The sequence below is a fragment of the Erpetoichthys calabaricus genome, chromosome 15 (assembly GCF_900747795.2).
Source record: "Erpetoichthys calabaricus chromosome 15, fErpCal1.3, whole genome shotgun sequence".
NCBI lineage: Eukaryota > Metazoa > Chordata > Cladistia > Polypteriformes > Polypteridae > Erpetoichthys > Erpetoichthys calabaricus.
Genome location: NC_041408.2, coordinates 9,584,511 through 9,605,608, shown reverse-complemented (window position 1 = coordinate 9,605,608; position 21,098 = coordinate 9,584,511). Strand labels below are relative to the sequence as shown.

Genomic DNA, 21,098 nt, shown 5'->3' with positions numbered 1-21,098 from the left:
TCAAAAAAATTTGACCAGGTTTGGCATTATTACATACGTGTTTATAAATCCATGAAGCCACAAACACAACAGACTCTGTCCGGCGTAAGCGAGGAGTTTCATATAGAAAATTCAAGCCGGACACGCTCAAATTCTAACAAACTAGGCGGAAAACGGCAAAAGTCGTTCATCTTGTTTCCGAAACTAACCTGGAAGGTCCATGCAAGCCTTTCTAGTTATTATTTTTTTTTTTGTTTTTAGTCTGCACACATCTGCAAACAAACACAACAATGAAGTGGACAGATTAGTCAGCATATCGGCGATGCAGGGCCCACGGAAGACCCCCCGCGCCTTACGCTCGCGCTTTAGCGGGGATTGCACTGGAAAAGGCGCCTTAGCGGCAGGCGCTTGCCGGGAAGCCCAGGGCGCGTGCGCGGGGGCCGGCGGCGCCAAATTTAGCGGGGAGAGAGGGAGGGGCCGAGCTTTTGTTTGATGGAATCTGTTTACTCTTTTTTTTTTTTTTTTGTACGCTTTAATCTCAACCTGCTTCCTGCTCCCTAGGAACACACTTGAAGCTGAACACTTGCTGCAGCGAGCACTCCTTCCGCACCTTGGGGATGATGGCTAGGCGGCCAAGGCACAGGTACAGTAAATACACGCGTCACCAGGACGCCATCCTGGGCAAAGGACTTTACTTCCACGGCTTGAGTAATCTTTGCGGGCACACGCGTGGGTGCAACTATAGAAAGTATTTATGGTGGAATGGTTACAGTCTGAGCTGTCAAAGCAGCATGTGAAGTTTGAGGTTTTTTTTTTTAATATTTTTAAACTTCTTAGGAGCCTGGAGTCACACTTCACACGCGTGGAGATCCCACGGCAGGTGCACCTTCCAGTGCGCAGGTGTGCGTGTGTCTTCTTTTCATTCCTTCTTTCTCGTCGGTGCAGCGGCGTGTCAACTTGACAGGTGGGAATGTGCGAGCACTTCGGCCCCTGCGTTCAGGTGCTGAAGCGTGGGAAAGGGATGGGGAAGAGGAAGGTAACAAGCCCTGGAGAAAGCAGCGATCTGCCTTGTCTCCGGCTCGCCGCTCCGTGCAGCCCCAGTTTTCTGTTTACGAGGGCGATCGCCCCGTTCTCTCGGCAATGTGACATGTGTCACTTCAGATGTAACTTTTCAAATAGGGTCAAGTGCTCATCCGTGCCTTTGTTTTGCTGTCGTCCTTGCGCCTGCACTCACTCGTCGTCATTCATTCATTCATTTCGCTCGAGCCCTTTACGTTTCTTACTTTCCACGGGAGGCACCTGTTGCTCATGGGAGATCACTATCTCAACGCTCTGGGTTGCTCGAGGGGGCGCTGAGGTGAGCGAGACTCCCCTCTTGATTTGTTACATGCCGTGTACCCCAAAAGTCGTGTGGTTGGGGTAGTTATAAAGAAGCGATTGCACTTTTATTCATGATGATATGTAATCTCTATAAACTTTTCTTCTGTTTATTATTTTCGTCGCGATCCTCGTAGATTTAAGCCACCCCAGCTGTGGGTCAGTTTAGGTGAAGGGTGCTGACCAAAACGCCAATCGAGCGCAGCTTTTTTGTGCCATTATATTCAAAATTAATTTTCATTTTTTGTGCAGCTTTGTATATTGTTTTTATTACAACTGTAAAATAATTTGACCTCTGCTAACGTCGGCGAAAGAGCCGCATGCGCTTCACGGATATAATTTCCTGCAGCTTAGCTGCGCTTTACAAACTTATTGTTTTCATGAGGTTTGTTCATGACTTGGTTCGATGGTTTAATTGGTCATAAAACCCGTAATAGGAAGACCTGATTAAGGAGACGGCATTAATTAACGTTGCATGGTGGTTTGGTATGTCATATTGGACACCTTTCCGATTTATGGCTGCAGCTCTTTCAATGCAGAGTTTGCACGCTCTGTCCGTGTTTGCACTGAATTTCCATGCGGAGGTATTTGATTGGTCCAGAATACGCGTCCCGGCCAGGGCTGATGTATTGAGTCGGCCTGTGTACACCTTCCTCCCCTGGCTGGATGCTGCGCTGAAGCGCCTGCTAACAAGATTAGCGTCCCGTTCGCTACCCAGCATTAGGTGCAAAGACTTTTATTTTAAATAGTTTGCCAATTAAGAGACTGGTTGGAAAAAGCTTAAACGGTTCTTTCTCTTATGTTCTCTAAACATACACACCAGAAAACTCTTTCAAATATAAAGACTCAGGTGCATGGGAATAATTATGGCACATGGGTTAACGAATTGCAAAAAAAAAAAAAAGTTTCACCCTGTGCAGCACGAGGACAGAAAAATCTGATAAACTTTAGCATTAACTTTTCTTTATACTAGTAGTTTGCCCACTAGTGGAATCCTCCTTTAATGTCAGACAGCATGTGGAAAAAGATGTCTGTGCATTTATTTGTGTGAGTTCTTTGTTACAATGCAAACCACTGAACTAAAAGGGAGAAATCATAAGCAGTAAACTAAATTCTTAACCTGCAAAAGATAAGCGGGTTATAATGACTACACAGGAAAATTACCAGTGTTAAATTCATACTGATAAAGTAACCCTTCAAAGTGTAATATATGGACAGTGTGGACCCATATCTGTGCTTAAAGTGTTAATTTGAAACTTTTCATTTTGCTGTGTAGTCCCATTTCTAAAATTAGGTGTGTGATTTAAACATCTGGGAGGAATAGCAGACTGCTAAGAAAAAGGTGGTGAACTTGATGCCTAACACTCCACTTCCTTCATACCTTTGTGAATTTTTACTTTTTGTGGTATCTTTAAAGGGACTTTGTAGATTCCTTAGCAAGTGTTGAGTGGATTCATTTTTTAATTTTTTTAAAGCAGTTTTTATAAATGCTGTTCACTTGCAGTACCACTGAAGTTTCAGGTTTTATAAATGGAAACCAAGTTTTCTCTGTAGAGGCAAAAGCACAGAAACTGAAAGTACTTTTTTTGTCTAATGCAACAGCATACATGAGCAGGTTATGCTGGAAGTATAAAAGTTACAGCACACGGGCCATGGCGGTGGTGTGTGGGGGGGCACAATGCAGACAGCGAAGGAGTTAAATAGACTTGACATGCAGCCTCCTCATATCAGGACATATCTCCGGCTGCTGTTCACTGCCCAGCACATTTAATTGTATTGCAGTCTGTGATTGGTTGAAGCAGTGCCAAATGTGTAATTAACCTTTTTTCTGACAATACAAGTGCAGGTCCCAACATGTAGAAGTCATGAAAAAATAATTAACATTGCCAATCCCCTTGGATGTATCTGTGGAAACCAAAAACATTAGAACCAGTTTTTCAAAATATGTATGCCGTGTAACTTTTCTAACACCTGGATCTGCAAGATATACAGGTTCTCTTCTGTAGACTATTTTATGATATATTTTATGATACCTCATCATGTTTATTGCTTACTAAAGGTGTGCTTTTTAACATTCCCTACAGTGTTTACAGCAGTGATGAGGATGATGAAGAAATTGAAATGTATGATCATGACTATGATGGGCCTTTGCCAAAATCAGGGAAAAGACATTTAGGAAAAACTAGATGGACCAGAGAAGAAGTAAGATTTCTGAAGTTTTTTGTTCAGTGTAGAAAGTATTGATTACGTAATTGTGGCTGTTTCAACAAGTAGTCAATATGAATGAATATGACTATCAAAATGTAATTGATTTTGTGTCTTGTTAGAGATATTACTTCTATATAGTATAAACATTCCTTTTAAATATTGAATACTTATTTATTTTCCCCAGGATGAAAAATTAAAAAAACTTGTTGAGCACCATGGAACAGAAGACTGGAAAGTGATTGCTAACTTTCTTGCTGTGAGTAAAACTGTTTATTTTGGCCAATATTTTTGATTTTGTCTGCCTCCTAGTGCTTTAATATCTCCTTGGAATATCTTATTTATGGGATTTTTATTTTGCACAACTTTCCTCCAAAGGCATGCAGTTAGGGTGGTTTCTCACCCACTCTAGACTGGCCCAGTATAGGTGGGTGTGGTCCGCCCCAGGGCTGGATTACTGCCTTTCATCAAGTCTCGCCAAGATAGGGTCCAACTACAGGCAGCTCTGCACTGAACTGTTTTTGCTCTTCATCAGATACTATTTATAGGGTATGGATACCACAATTAAAGTCAATAAAATCTACTAATAACTTGAGATGGTTATTTTTCAGTGATATTATTATTATTACTTATCAACTGGCAGACACTTTTATCCAAGGCAACCTACAACATCTGAGACGCAATTTGGTTGCATTTCTTTTGTTTTTCCAGTTGAAACACAGGAAGGTGAAGTGACCTGTTCATGGTCACACAGTCATACTAGCAGGATTTGAATGTGCAACCTCAGAGTTTTAAGTCCAAAGCCTTAAACACTACAACACACTGCCTAAATATGTCCATACACAAACAAACACTCTACATGTATGTGTATGAAAACCACATATATATGTATCAAAGTATACACAAACAGGTGTATATGCATAGATGCACTCACATATATATTTACAGTATATATAGAAACTATTTCATCTTGAGAAAAACGTTTTTTTTACTAAAGTTTGAGTGTCAGAGTCAAGACCCTTTAATGATGAGCAATAACATTTTTAGACATTGTTTCTATTTTGGTTAATATGAATTCCCTATTTATCAACATTTCTTTCTAAAAACTGTCATCAGAGCTTAACGAAACTACTATCCACCTGTGTGTTGGCTGCAATAGTAGAAATATAGACAGATTTCATTTCTCTAAATATTTTGCAGATTGTTTTATAGATGAAGAATTGGAAACTTCAATTGTTTCTTTTCTTAAGTGAATGATGGTCACCTGGCATTATTTTCCAGTAGGAAGGGCAATAACCATAATAACACAGTTTACGTGTTCAGTTGTCTCACTTTTGAGCAAAATCTCCACTTTAACACTTAAGAAAAATTCCTTAAATTACAAGAAATGCTATGTAGTGAGAGTTGCATCAAGACATGCAAATGAAGGTTTCTCTTCTTTACTTGTGCAGTATACAGTTTTTTTTTTTGTTTTTAATATAATATTCTTTCATGTTACATTTTGCATTGAACACATTTTTGCAATTTCTGAAAAAAAACTGAAGCAATTGTTTATTCTATTTGAATTTATAGAACCGGACAGATGTGCAGTGCCAACACCGGTGGCAGAAGGTTTTAAACCCAGAACTTATTAAAGGGCCATGGACAAAAGAAGAAGATCAAAGGGTAATATTCTCAATTATTGTTAAACTTTATATAAAAAAAAAAAAACACTGGTATCATTTTGTTTAGGCAAATTGTTCATCCTGGTATTTTTAAAAAACAGATTTAACCAAAGTAGCATGAAGATGTTTTTGTGCTTTTATGTATTATTATATTAGTGTTATTTTATTTGCAGGTTATTGAGCTGGTTCAGAAATATGGCCCCAAACGGTGGTCTGTTATTGCAAAGCACTTAAAAGGAAGAATTGGTAAGCAGTGCCGGGAGAGGTGGCATAATCATCTAAATCCAGAAGTTAAAAAAACTTCCTGGACAGAAGAAGAGGACAAAATAATTTATCAAGCACACAAGAGACTGGGCAACAGATGGGCAGAAATTGCGAAACTACTCCCTGGAAGGTACGGTGTTCCCTGATATGAATGGCAGTCTTTTTTACATTTTTTTATTGCATATACTCCCTAAGGTATTACTTGATTAACTTTAAATTAAACTGAAGTGTGAACAATTTTGTAGCTCATTTGCATACATTTTTGTTTTATTGTCATTATCTTGAACACCTTACTGTGATAGATTCTTCGAGCCCGATAACTGTGCAAAGCTTATATTCTGTTTAATTTGTTTGTAAGACTTTTGCCATTCTTTAAATGCCCTAGATAAACCCTGCTTCGAGCAAGACTTAGTGATGTTAAGGGTCAATTAGTGCTGTTCTGCTTGTTTTCCACAGCAGTAAGACATGCTTGTCTATGTTTGTATGTTTTTTTTTTTCTTAACTAAAGTTGTTTTATATGTGTAGGACAGATAATGCTATCAAGAACCACTGGAATTCTACAATGCGTCGCAAGGTTGAACAAGAAGGTTATCTCCAGCACTCCCCCAAAGCAGGCCAGCCAGCCCTAGCCACAAATTATTCAAAGGCTAACCACATAATGGGCTTCGCCCATTCTCCTTCACCAACTCAGATACAAACAACACAACCCACACTGAGTGGAGACTATCAGTACTACCACATCCCAGAAACGCAAAATGTAAGTTAGACTGGCACTTCATATGCTAGACCCTCTATACCCTGTATATTATCAGATGCTTTGTGTTTAGTTGTGTCCAACTGATTCCTTAATATTAAACACACATCTTGTATTTTGGTAAACCAAGTTGGCATGAAATTAATTCAACCATTATGTTTTTAATGATATTCTTCCTACATACTTAACTTTAAAAGTGTATTTTCTTAAATGTAATGGCAAGTGGCCTGAGTAGATATGCAGCCTGTATCTGGAAGCTTAGTTGTAAATCAGAAAACACTGTTGCTGTCAAGGTTTAGATATAACCCCCATGGTGATCTAAGTAATCTGCGGATAACCTTGATTACCCCTTGTAAGAAAAGTGAACAGCATAGTCCAACAATAGTACAATTATAACGGAAAAACACAACTTCATATTTGGCCATTAAGATTCTTCAAGTGAATTAGTACTGCAGTTCATTCAATTTATCATTGCATCTGCTAAAATAGAAGCTGTTTTTGAACAGGATATTAAAAGTGGCGACCATTCCCTATTAGTGCAGATGATAGAGCCATGATACAAAAGACAATTTTATTTCTGGATTCATGCAAGGAAAACTGTTTCTCATTGTTGCAGTATCAACATCTTTATTGTCATTATATCTGTAGTAGAATGAAAATAAAAGTGTAAAAATGTGAAGAAATATTTTTTGATAAGATTTTATGCACAATGGCTTCATAAATATAAAAAAATAACATTGAGCTTCTAACCTTTTTGTTTTTTTGCCTATAAGGCACTGTTTATTAATTCATTAGTCACTTCTTTATTAATAGCAACCGTCTTCTTTTCATTATCTGAAGTGATCTATTTTTTATAACATAGCATAACATTCTCAAACCCGTTTAATCCAGTTCAGTGTAGCAGGGGGCCAGAGCCTGTGTCAGATTGAACTGAATTAAGCAGGTTTGAGAATGTTGTGTGTTTATTATTTTTTTGTTGTTTAAAAGGCCATTGAGATTTCTGTATTTTTTCTTATAAATAAGTGGGACTGATTATTGTGAGAGAAGCTGATATTTTTTTCTCTAATTTAAAAGAACAGTCAGTTCAGTGTATCCTGTTGATGGCATCTGTATTTTTTTATTTAATTTTTGAACATTTAATATAATAAGACCTCTTAAATATATGTTCTATGTCAGAGTTTATGCTGATGGTACCCTTTATTCCTTTGTCAGATTGCTGCTCAGCTTCCTTTTCCTGTAGCTCTACATGTGAATATACTGAACATTTCCCAGTCCGCCAACGGAACTTCATCTATTCAGGTACATTTTTAAATTCATAACTTCACATTATGTAATCATTTGTGTGTTAGGTTTCTTAGTAGAATACAGTTACACACTGGCATACTTTGAATTGTAAAATGTAAAATACTTGAGGCTCTGGCATTTTGCAACAGTGAATTGGATTGGGCCAGTTTGAGAGTGGTATGTGTGGTATACTGTATTGGAGAGGTCAGTTTAGTAATGAGTATGTGTGTTAAACAGTAGACACTTTGGGTGGGTACTTTGAATTAAAGGAAATCAGAACAGTTAATGAATGAGTAAGCAATGAAGTGTGACATACCTAATTCACAGACATTGTTTTTCTCAGTTGCATTGTTTACATGGCTCAGTGTCTGCTTGCCTTAGTGATGAGCCAGAGGAAAGAATTGAAGAACGTGTGTCCATTTTTAAAGCACAGATGTCTGATGTCAACCATCTGCTTTATTTGTCCTTTTCCATTGCCTCTTAATTTCAGAGACACTATAATGAGGAAGATCCTGACAAAGAGAAAAGAATAAAGGAATTAGAGTTGCTACTTATGTCAACTGAGAATGAACTGAGAGGGCAGCAAGCATTACCAGTAAGATTAATCAGTGTGTGGCTGGGATAAAAGGATAGCAGCTTCACCCCAGTGCTTTTCATTGTGGTTTCATCTATGCAATGGGGATGTTCACTTTGAGAATTCTGTAGTTTAAAAAAATACACAGATCTATTAGCAGTATACTACATTTGGTGGTTATTATTTATGACTATAAAGGTAGTTTCTGAAACTACAGGAGTTCATTTCCTGAGCATCCCCATAGTGTAGTATCTGCATGTTTACTGCTTTTTTTGCTTCATTTAAACTTTAATGGTGTAGTTCTTTCACATATAGTGCTTGCTTTTAAACATGAGGTACTGTCTGCTCCATAATTTCTCTAAATTTCTGCCTTATTTCTAAGTGATTTATTACTTCACCAGTTTTAGCACTGAATTTATCTTTAAAATTAAATATATAAATAAATATAATAAACAAGCACTCTCATGCAGTCAGAGCTTTCTTTCCAGTAGTGCCTCACATGGATTTCTATATTTTTGCATTATCATCATTACTATTGTTTTCCTCAGTCTGCATGTCATAACTTTTGTACTTTTTTTTTTTTTTTTTTTTTTTTAAACCGTGGCCTGAATATTTCTTTCTTTATTTCTCTGACCAGGTATTATGTTTTTATACATGACTACTAAACCTCTTTGCTGCACTGGTGTGAGCTGCAGCTATATATACAGTATATAGTCAGTTTTAGTGATAGAAGATGAGAATCATTTAAGAAATGAAACTCAAACTTAGTCAGGGATTAAAATAATCAAAAAAAATGTTTTATTGTAGCTCTTACCATTACATTAACTAAAATGCAAAATGTAGATTGTTTTAAATTTGACTTGAATACTGTTGTTATGGGCAAAAGAGTAGTGGTAAGACTAAGGCCGTGACCTCATAGAGCCAACATCATAGTTTCAAATCCTGCACCCAGTTGCTCTCTAATGAGAGTTTGCACATTGCCATGCAGATACAACAGTTTTTCTCTTCAGCAACTCAAGTTTCCTTCCACATCCCAATGACACAAGTGTCAGATGAATTGGTTATTCCAGTTTGACACAATGTAGGTTGTTGTGTGAGTAGGCCTTATGATGGACTTGTGCACCCATCCACAGCTGGTTGCTGTCTTGTACTTCCAGTATAGGTTCTAGGGATGTTATGTTTGGCTTGTTACTGTTTTCATTAAAGTTATGAACTGGCTGACTCTATGTGTGCATCTCTTTCTAAGGCTAATTTTTATTTTTCTGTGCTTGCACTCATGAATTTATAATTTCCCCAACTAACTGGGTCATATTAAGGTTTAAAAGGTTATGACTCAGACTTATATAATCTGAGCTGTATTCATACCCAGAGCCCAGTTATCCATCAGTTCCTATATTTCGTTGGTATAAAATACAAGGAAACATCTGGGTGACTATTTCACATGCAAACTGTTTGACTGTTGCAATCACTTTTATCTTGCTTCCAGCAGTATCTGTTTAATGCCTTGTGCAACTCTACTCTTAAGTTCCTTTTCTTTGCCGTTTTGTTTCTTGTGCAGAATCAGGTGCCAAACTACCCAGGATGGAGTGGACCCCACATAGCTGGTAGCACAGTGCCACATCGGGAGACTGTTGCTATTTCCTGCTTGCCAGAGCAGCCACAGTCCTGTGCGCCTCCGACGCCAATAGACCACAGCTGTGCCTCGGAAGAGAGCGTCTCTCCGGCGCAGAGCATGGTGGGAAGTCAGAATAATGTTTTGTCCCCTCTCCCTGAATACACAGAAACACTTCAGCTAATCGATTCAGTAAGTGTTGTGCTTTGTGGTTTAATCATCGGCTTATTTTTGGCATGCCATAGCATCAGCAATGCACCACTGCTTGTGGCTACGGGCTTGACTGCTTGGTCTCTGTATTCTTTGCTTTTAAGTTTGAGTTAGAAAGAGTAGGCAAAATTGGTTAACACTGCATTTATTTCTGATAGAATAATTTGAAGTGTATGTATATTTAAAGATGTCTATTTAGATATTCATAGTTGAAGCTATAACCAGCATGGCATAAACTTTAAAGCATCCTTTGGCCTCACACACTTGCTTCTGAAAACACCTGCGTTATCGTGGGTAACTCTACTGGGATAACCACATGCACTGAAGTAATGTGGTGTAATTGAGGTTTTGTCTTTGTCTTAAATATATAATACCCATTCTGTATATGTGTGAGTGTGTGTACACGTTTTTAGACAGACAGACACGTTATTTGCCCAAAGGAAATTTTAGCTTTAGGTTTAATGGGATTATACATTTTTTCCCCATAGTTTATGATCACCATATATTTTTTTCATTATTTTTTATTCTAAAGCCCCAGTTACATCCTTGTGGTGCATATGATATGTTCCTCATAACAACTGGGTCAATGCTAAAGTTATTTCAGATTATGTCCATGCCTAGGTCTTAACTGTTAGCTAACTTCCATTCAGAACAGGCCAAAATATGTAACTCAGTGCAGTGATGCTCAACTCTGTCTATAAAGATTCGTGCCTCCCCAATCTTTACAGGATCCATCCACGTGGGGCAACCTCAACAGTTTTGAACTACTTGAAGGTGCAGATGCTTCGTCTTGCAAATCACCGGAAGCCAAATGTACAGAGCTTCAGCAAACAGAAACTGGGGGGTGTGAGGGTAGCAGGAATACTAAAGCACTCTCACGAGAAAAGAGTCTGTGTCAGGGATCTCCTGCTTCACCAGAGTCTCTGTCAGCCTCAAAGTTCAGTGACTCCCCCTCAGTCACCCTTCGAAAACGGAAAAGAAATGCCAGTCTGTCAGCCACTTGTGAAGTGCTGGTAGACCTCGCCTGCTCAACTCCCAAGCGTTCCCCTGTCAAAAGCCTGCCCTTCTCACCTTCTCAGGTAGTTGAATGGCACACACTTGCTCTTTGCAACAGCCAAGTATGGGTTAACGGTCACAAAACTAATCAAGAGGAGTAAATGACTAATCATTTTTCACCACTGGGTTTCCCTCTGTGTTTTAACCTACTCATTGCTGTCACTTTCTGACCATTCCTTTTGCATTACAAAAAGCAAAAATGCTAACAACTTTTTAAATCTTGAGTGCACTAAAACCTCACGTTTTCTGCCCTAATTTCCTGGAAGAAGTTCACAATTGTCTTTGGCTAATATCTTTTCACAATTCATTGCAAGCTGTATTTCAAGCATTCAATGCTTCTCTAAAACCAAGGTCTATTTTCCTTGATTTATAAAAAAAGTTATGTTAAAGAAAAATCATGTTTGATTTACACACAGAATTGGTGGGATAAAATTATAACTTTTTTTTGTTTTACTTGAACCACAGCTTGTGACTTTTGATGATTTGAAAATTGCTTGCACAATGATCCACTCAGGCGGAAATATACATTTCTTTGTGATCTTTTTAAACAAAATCTAAAAAAAAGATTTTGCCATGCAAATATTAAACTTCTTATCTGTCTTGGCAGTTTTTTAACACTTCTTCAAATCAAGAAAACCTTGAGATGGACACCCCGGCGTTAACCTCCACTCCCGTCTGTGCTCAGAAAACTTTGACAAATACTACATTGCACAGGGATCACACGCCTAAACCTCAGAAAGAGAATGATGTGTAAGTTGTTTCCGAATTATATGCTTTTCTTCTTTGACTGTGTTTGCTTTTAAAATTGTGTTTGCTTACCAAACATATCTAGGAGCTGTTTGAAGACTGTTTCTGACATGTTCTCATGACTACGCCTCACTAATTATAATTTGAATATCATTTTGATGATCCAAAAAAATGAACTACAAACTAGTACACAATGTGTTAAACAAACTTGTGTGTGTGGAGAAGCAATTACTTGTGTATTTCACTCAAGATTTTAAAATGTTTGTCAGGTCTTGACAAATAGAGTGATGCAAACTTTTTTTTCTTGCTGATCCACACAGATGTTGTCTGATGTGAATTATGCATATTTTGTTCTAACAGCTTTAGAACTCCAAATATCAGGCGATCAATCATGGAGACATCACCAAGGACCCCGACCCCTTTCAAGACTGCACTTGCTTTACAAGAAATTAAATATGGCCCGTTAAAAATGCTGGTAAGACGTGTAAACTGTTCAAAAATGTGTAGAACCTTTAAAAATAAACGTTTAACTATTTACATGCATATGTCTGCTGAAAATACAGTTTACATATTTAAATGTGTTGAAGAAATGTAATAGATGGCCCAGTTATACAGTGGTTAGTGCTGCTGCCTCACAATGCCAGTGTCCTGGATTTCAAACCTACATCTGGTCCCGGTCTCTTTGAAGTCCGTATGTTCTCACTGTGTCTGTGTGTACACCGTTTTTTCACCCACATTTCCAAATGTTATATGTATGTTAGGTTAATTGCCAACTCGGAACTGGCCCCACTATGAGCAAGGGTGTATGTGTGCCACATGATGAATTGACACTCTGTTTTCTACTGTGCACCAAGTGCTGATGGGATAGACTGGGCTTGGAGTTTGACTGAATGGGTCTAAGAATATATATATATGTGTGTGTGTGTGTATTTTTAAAAATGAGAAAAAAAGGAATGTTTAAATTTGTACTAACCAATGTTTGCCTACTTTCTTTGTGGCGTAGTGAAATATAGAATAAATAAATAAATATCCAAAAAAAACCAAAACAAACATTCACACGGGTTCCTTTTAAATCAATTTTAACTTAATCCTAAGTGAAATCTTAATCTAACGTTCAAAATACTTATTTTTTAATACACTACCAGCCTCAAACTCCACATCTTGAACAAGACTTGGAAGAAGTAATCAAGCAAGAAACTGATGAATCAGGAATTTCTGCATGTTTACATGAAGAGGAACATCAAATTTTAAAGAAAATCAAACAAGAGGTACAGTGTAACAGAACTGTTGTATTGAGTGGTGTAGAGACAGGACCATCCAGGTCTGAAGTAGTATACCTGTTGTTTGCCAGGTAGCATTAATGTTCACTTACTCCAGCAGGCTAAGTCACACATCTCTCCACAATGCAGATGGGCACTAGACTGTAGAAAGAACTGATGTTCTTTGGCCATGGTCCTAACCAATCATAACACAACATTCTCAGTCCTGCTTAAGCCAGGTCAAGCTCACAGGTAATCATACCCTATGCTAGCAGTAACCAGTCCTGGACATGGCACCAGTCCAACAAAGAACCCATTCACACACATTCACACTGACGTAGGGCTGATGAGAAGTCTCCAATTAACCTTTCCTACCCATCTTTGAAGTTGTGGGAGGAAAACCAAAGTATTTGAAGGCCAATTCATTCCGACAAAGAACAACTTGTAAACTCCACACCACCAAAGTTAGAGAGATAACAAAGCCAGGATGATGGCCCCATAAGGTAGAAGGGCTGAGCATTCCACTAACCTACCACATGTCTTGCTAATCCGAGTATTTTACTGTTGCCTGTGAAATGCATGTAAATTATAAGGTTAAAAAAATGACACATTTTTAATTTTGTTGTTTGGTTATGTTTTAGGTGGAATCTCCTAGTGAAAGGATACGAAACATTTTTCATTGGGAAGGGACAAGTCTCAACACTCAACTTTTTACACAAAGCAGTTCTTTGGACGATGCACCAGTATGTGTATGTCATATTTTTCTGATGCAAGAATATCTACTCTTATGCAGGATTGCACACAGCGTTGCTATCAAACATTAGAATATGTTCTTAAGACAAGATATATATATTTAGTTATTTATTTTTTTTTAGAAATTAAGTTTAATGCAAATACAATATAAGCAGAATTATTCATTTTGATAAAGAATCTTACAGTGCTTTCTAGGGTTAGGCCCCACAAAAATGACTGTAAATGTTGCAACATTAGTGTGGATATGTTTTGCTCTTAACAATACTATGGTCATTGAGGTAGTTGACCAAAAGACGCAATTAACAATAGTCTGGGGTTTCAATCATTTAAATTAATGCAATGTAATATAAAGCAGTTAAGCAAACACTTGCTATGCAGTCAATTATGCAGACACTCTTTTCCTCTATCCATGTTTTGTTGATCAGGTGAGGGCATCTATGAACGTTTCTTACTTATATTATGTGTTTTGATTTTCTTCAGAATATTCTCACAAGTTCAGTGTTAATGATGCCGGTGGTCAACAAAAGCGAAGACAATCTCATTAAAGCTCTTAATGTGCCTCGAAGACCTATGGGAAGCCCTTTACAGGTTGGTCCAAAATTTGGGTTAACTACATAAATCATAGAAGGCAGCTCATATTGTCATCAGTACAGAAATAATAAATAAATCTGAAAAAGGGACAAAACAATCTGTTTGATCAACTTCCACATATGTGGTTTGCCACTTTATTGTTCCTATTCTAAACTCCACTGCAGTTCTTTGCTTGCAATTGAGGTCTCAATCAGTGCATAAATTAAAAGACAAATTTGCATTATCTTCTGTTATCAGGTATAATTATAGAGGCCTTAAACTAGCTGGGCAGCTTGAGCAATATATATTTCAGCATGGCCTTGATATGACCTTATGAGGTCTTCCCCATTTAGAATGGCTGGGAGTACCAGATGTAGTTGTGCCTCACATCATCAGATTTTACTTACAGATGCAGTGGAATATATAGCTAAATGCATGTATCCCTAATGACAAACAGTTGTTTAATTAAAAATATTATTAGTGATCAGGTGCTTAGTCGTTTTAAACAGTAGCACAAATTAGGGCACACCAGAAGCTTTGTTACCATTAGTCCAAAAAAAGTGCATTAATTTGCATTGCTGGCTCACATATACAGAATACTGGGTTCAAATTCTGCAACCAGTCCATGTTCTCTCTCTTTATCTTTTTGGGGTTCCCTCTCACTTTACCAAACATGCACAAGTTAATTGGCACAGAGTGGCTTTGTGATGGACTGGTGTCCTTTTGGTTTCTGCCTTATGATCGATGCTGCTGGGATAGGCTCCTGTCAACCACGATCATGATCCCAAATGACTTTAAGCAGATTTGAAAATGTTTGTTACTTAAACCTCAAAGTGCAAGATAACTTTAAATCTAAGCAGAAAGCAGCTGTTAGAATCTCATGTTATGTTACATTAGATCAAAATGTCCTTTGTGAATTACACTGGATATGAATGTGTTGAAATTGCATATTGTGTTATAATATCAGCATAATTTTTGCAAGGTGCTTCCTTCATAATAGTGCTTGCTATAAAAAGTTAGATGAAATACATTTATTTTACAATTTGAAGAAGAGGATTATTTTTAATTAATTTAAGTGTCATGGTTTCTCACAATTAATGAGAGTTAGTGTGATCTGGTTGATGAATATTGTGGATAGCACTCCTGTTTCGGTAGGTTTGCCTTCTATGTACAATTCACATGAACGTGTTCTCTTCATGTTTCAATTTGGGAAATATGAATTCACATTATTTTTTTTATTTTTTTTTTTTTAATTCTGTTCATTAAGTATAAGCTCAGAGCACTTTAACATGTTTTCAGTGATACTACAGTGACAGAAACAATGAAACTACATTATTTTCATACATGTACCACAAAGTAGTTTGAACAGGCAGTAAAAGTGCAATTTCAGTTTCATTAGCATAAACAAATCCAATTATTGGAAAAGTCTAATTGGACCTTTGTTGTGTGCCTGTGCACTGCGGTAGCATCCCATCCATGGGGTAGCCTGTCTTGCACTCACTCCTTTTAGGTGTAGTGAGACAAAGCTAATGAGACGTGGATGATGGGATATTCCTGTGCTGTGATTTTTTTTTTAATCCTCCTTTCTAACTGCTCCCCAGCACCCCAAATAAACATATTTAGCCATCTTGTCCATCAAATTTTAATTATCACAATTATAGACATGGAAGTGCTCAGTCCGAAAATGGTAAATTAGAAGCATTTAGGTAAATGTATTGAATGTTATGGTATATTTAAAAAATGGAAGCAGCTAAATCAATATAATGAAAAGTCTCAGTTTGATCAGTTGTTGTCCGTCCTCTAAAAGTGATAGTAAGTTTGACCTGAAGTTGCTCCTCTTAATTTTTTGGTGACACTCTGCCATTAAGTATATTATTCTCAAAACAAACTATTTACTTCAGGGTCTACCACAGCAGTATTCATTGCAAGGCAGGAACCAACTCTGGCTGGAGAGCACTTCATTGCAGGGCTAATAATTCTGAAACCTGCTTAATCGAATTTAGAGGGAGGGCTGGGTGCCAAAGCCTACCCTGGCAACACCAGGGTCAAAGACGGAACTGGCGGTTTAGGTTGTAGGGCTCCCAACATTCCAGCTGTTTTGGGCACAAGGTAGGAAAATGTGCAGAACCTGTTGCAAGATCTGTGGTTTATATATATATACCACACACCCAGTCATCAACAGAAACACTGCCTTTCATTTAGTTAAAAATCTGAAATTTGGCAGGACAGTCCACCTAGGCCAGTAGGTGTCCACTAAGAAAGGACATTTCAATATATCAATATTAAGGGGTAACCCCTCCACAATAGAGAAAATAAATCTCTCACAACCGTCTTGACAGATTAGATTGAAATTTGGTACAGACATTACAGTGCTTTTTAGTGGACCGCCACCAACAAACCCCATATTGAATGTTACTGTAGCACAGCGCACCATCCATCAAAACATCCCTTCGACTAATATGTTGCCACACAAAGATAAAAGGCCAGAAGGAGCAAGACACAGACTAAGCGGAACACCGACAGTGAAATGGTTCCACTTTAAGCACTGAGACATTATAAACAGTTCACAATATTTCCCTGTTTTATTTCTGTACAACTTTTTAAATGTTTAATTCATTCTCAGTTCCTCATAAATATTCAGCCCATAAAAGTCAATGTTGTATGCAATAAGTTGAAGTAAACTAAGATTCAGTTTATATTGCTTTTTGATCTAAACAAAGTGTTCCATTTATTTCTGACAGAATGTACTTTTAAAATACGGTGTGCTACTGAGTGAAGTTATATTTATACTCAAAATTTGCATTATTCCTATTAATCACCTGTTTGAATTCAAAAGAATACTTTTCTCTAAAATTGTGTTTTCCAATGACTATCAACAAAATCCAAGGACAGTCACTAGGAAAAGCAAGAATTCATCTGTGGCACAAATGGGCAAATGTATGTTGTATATTCAAGAGTAAGGAGCTCCCATGAACTAATATTAACCCCTAGTTAAAAAGGAAAGAAATAACACTGCTAATTACAGTGTAAAACACTGTCAAACCTACTTAACCCACTTCATAGTTGTGGCAGCCAGAGAGCATCTTGGCATTATCTGGCACATGGAAATAATCAACAATAAACAGAGCAGTTTCAAAGTAATCAGCATAAACAAATTCAACTGAAAGAAAATTCCATTTGGTCCTATTTTGTATGCCAGTCCTTTGCAGAGCCTATGATGTAAAACTGTGAAACTTGCTTACTTCATTTCATGACTTAGAGGGCATGTTGTTAGGCATGGTGGCAGCACTGCTACCTCACATCAAGAACTCTGGGGTGCACTCTCCAGGTGCCTCCTGCATGGAGTCTGCATGTTCTCCCCTCATCCATGACGATTTCCTTTGTGTGCTCTGGTTTCCTCTCACAGTCCTAACACACGCAAGACAGGTGAACTGGAATTGCTAAAATGGCCTTACTGTGTGTGTTTGTGTCTTTTCACCCTGTGATGGATTGGTGCTCTAAGGATTGTTTATGCCTTGCACTTGATGCTTGCTGGAGAAGCTCCAGCTTCCCCACAACCCTATTTGGGATAAGCAGTTTTGAAGATGGATGTAGGGGTCAGAACCTATCCCAGCAGTAGGAGATGTAAGGCAGGACCATCTCTGAAATGAGATCCAATCCACTATGAAATCCATAATTACACTATTAAACCAGTTAACCAAATGTGGGAGAAAAACTACACAATATGCTTATTCTACAGAGGCTGCACCCTGGTATAGGGTGCATTGGTTCTAACCAGCAACCAGGTGTCTCCCAGGACTTGGATGGATGGATGTTAGAGTAGGACAAGTTCCCATTATCCAACCCGCTATATCCTATCTACAGGGTCAACTCTGACAGACTTAGACAATTAAACTTCTTTAGTCTGAGACTGAGTGAGGACGTACTCCAGGTCTTAAATTCTCAAAGACACTGATAAAACAGATCAAGAGAATTCCTTCAACAAAATTGCAAATCACATACTTGAGGAAACCAGTGCCAATTAAGGGGAAGTGTGTTTAGAACTGAAGCCAGGAAGCACTGCTTCGCTCAAAGAGTTATAAGAATCTGGAACAAACTACAGAAACATGTACAGTAGTTGGAACAGAAAACTTCACAACCTTTAAGGACCATCTGCATGAGATATTGGGACAGCTAAACAGACCAATTTGATGGACTGAATGGTCTCCTTTTCTTTTCCAAATGTCTTATGTTTTTATTTAACTACTGCACACCCATACAGAATGTCTTTCCATCCATTATCTAAATCTGCTTATACAGGGCAGGGTTGCGGTAGACTATCCCAGCAAGCATCAGGTGCAAGTCTGGAACAATCCCTGGACAGGGTACTAGCCCATTGCTGGGTGAACATGAATATATACACACACAGGGCCACTTTAACATCAGAAATCCATCTTACCTTCATGCCTTTGGACTGTGGAAGGACACTACAGTGCAGCTATATGGACACTTGAAGAAGAAAGTGGCAGGCAGAAGGTTTTTTTTTTTTTTTTTTTTAATAGCAAGAGATTTTCCAGTCAACCATAAAAAAATATAATGTTCCTTTGTTATCTTTGTCATCTGCATGTAAACTTCCATGCAACTTTAAAACCACACTAAAAAATGAATAAATAACAGAAGTGAAATGGTATCTTTAAAAACAATTGGTTAGATTTGCTAAGATTATCTCAATTAAAAAATAATAATATGAAGAAACATTTTGTTTTATCAGTCTAATTTATATGTAATTTCTTTTTTGCTTTTCTTTTCAGCAGTTCGGTGCGTGGGAAGCAGTGGCATGTGGGAAGACTGAAGATCAAATCCATGTAACTGAGCAGGCGCACAAGTACATTAACACATTCTCAGCCAGGACGTTAGTCATGTAGAGGTTTCATACTAAGCATTACTTTAAAAGAAAAAAAAATGCAAGAGAACCAAAACACTTCACGTTGATTTCAATCAACATTCCCTCTACATGAAGACGGGGAGCCTATTTGTTGTGGTACAACAGTTGGGAGCAGGCATATTTTGGTTTGCCATTATGCATACACTTGTTGGATTTCAACCAACCAAAGAGAACTTTAAAAAAAAAAAAAAAAAAAAAAAAAGACAAGCGTACCTGAATTATAGGAAGGTTTGAAAAATATTTTCATAAATGTTTTTATAATATAAAAGAACAACCTGCATAATTTATTTTTTTTAAGATTGTTTTTTAATTGGCAAAACAAGCAGTGTTTGAGGCCAGTATTCATTTTTTTAATTGTTCTTCTGTTGCTGCAAGAGTTGTGGGAGGAACAGATGTACAGAATAACAGTATACACTTACTGCACTGATGGGAAGTATTCTGTTGAAGCATTATTAAGAAAAATAAGCAATGATAATCAAAATTCTAAATATTTAGGAGACAATCCTGTTAAAAGTGTTTTTTGGGTTTGTGTGTGTGTTTTTTTTTTTTTTTGGTGTCATAACAAATTTTAATGAAAAAAAATTAGCTTGTCTGAAAATACTGTATGAAATATAGTTTTATTTGAACAAATGTATTATATTATCTAATTTAATTTTTTTTTGTTGTAAATGCCAAATGGAAGAGGGAGGGGGTCCTTTGCTGCTACAAGATTTAGCATGTGGACTGTTTTCGTCAAAGGAGAGTAAAGCTTTACTAAATTGGCGAATGCTGCACCAGCATTTTGAAGGTGATTCTTTGTAAACACTTCTTGGGAGATAACAGGGTCTTGCACCTTGACAATTAGGGAAACACTTTTTTTGGTCATATTCTGTGTCTATGCATTTAACTTTTTGTCCTTTTTTTTTTTTTTATTTTTACAAGAAAACTGCCGTAGCAAATATCTGACAAAGAACACTTGGCATAGAAAAATGTAATAAACCTTTCTGCCTTTTTTTTTTTTTTTTTTTTTTTTTATAAACTTGCTTATGGTGCAACTTACCTGCACTTATGTTTCATACTTTTTATACTTAAACTGCCTTGTAAATAATGTGTGCTTGAGTTTGTTTTTATAAAATATCTGTCATTTTATATGGTGTTTTTCTTTTTTAAATAAAAACTGTATTTAATTCATGTATGGTAATCTTGCCATTGTGCCTTTCAAGTTGCCGTGATGAAGAATTTAATGACAGTTGAGAAGCAACAAAAATCTAACTGAATAGGTAGGAAACAACCTGTTGTGATCTGCCGATTTCTTTAATTTATATATTTAAAATGCTAAGTATATCCGTCTGTCATGCGCTTACTCGTGAGCTACTGGGGCTAAAACATTTATCTTGGTCTTGATTGAAAGCTTATAACCCAGAATATACTGAAAATGCAAAAAATCTGAGGTGGCGGCAGCAGCACCAGAATCTGACTTCTGCTTGTGGGTTTATTACGGCAAATTGATTGACAAACAGTGTGACACAGAAGAAAGAAAATGAACACCAGTGTCATCTGCCAAGCGTACAGCAGATAGCAGAAGTCTATGGTGTGACTAAGAACTCCAGAACAGGAAGAAGCTCAGAGCCATCTACTGAATGTTGTGTATGGGATACAAATACACAAATGACAAATATGGACAAATGCATGCTGTCGTCACATACGTGTTCAGAATCCAGCAGGAAGTGTGAGTGGTTGTATGTGTAAACAACTGTGGGAGAGTTTACTGTTGTTTACCGTATCTTGCGCCTTTTGTTGTGCCACACCACACACTCCTTAATGTAAAAGGCTCCTTACTTAACTGTCTCAAAACAATAGGCTTAGCTTGAACTTGATTCTTGCACA

General features: G+C 37.4%; 1 protein-coding gene across 7 annotated transcripts; it reads left to right on the top strand.

The window, feature by feature from the left end:
• Nucleotides 1-271: 271 nt before the first annotated feature.
• myb (v-myb avian myeloblastosis viral oncogene homolog) lies at nt 272-20,412 on the top strand. 7 transcript variants are annotated; one of them, XM_028820176.2, is made up of 16 exons: nt 272-622; nt 3,441-3,558; nt 3,749-3,820; nt 5,134-5,226; nt 5,399-5,619; nt 6,015-6,246; nt 7,456-7,542; nt 8,018-8,122; nt 9,660-9,905; nt 10,652-11,002; nt 11,587-11,729; nt 12,087-12,201; nt 12,872-12,994; nt 13,627-13,728; nt 14,219-14,326; nt 19,099-20,412. In XM_028820176.2, exons 1-16 carry the CDS (start codon nt 597-599, stop codon nt 19,210-19,212), a joined length of 2,256 nt encoding a protein of 751 aa, XP_028676009.1. In that variant the 5' UTR covers nt 272-596; the 3' UTR covers nt 19,213-20,412. The 7 variants fall into 7 exon arrangements, with proteins under 7 accessions (XP_028676009.1, XP_051775250.1, XP_028676004.1 ...); XM_051919290.1 differs by having other exon boundaries at nt 13,627-13,734; nt 19,102-20,412; XM_028820171.2 differs by having other exon boundaries at nt 273-622; nt 13,627-13,734.
• Nucleotides 20,413-21,098: the final 686 nt, after the last annotated feature.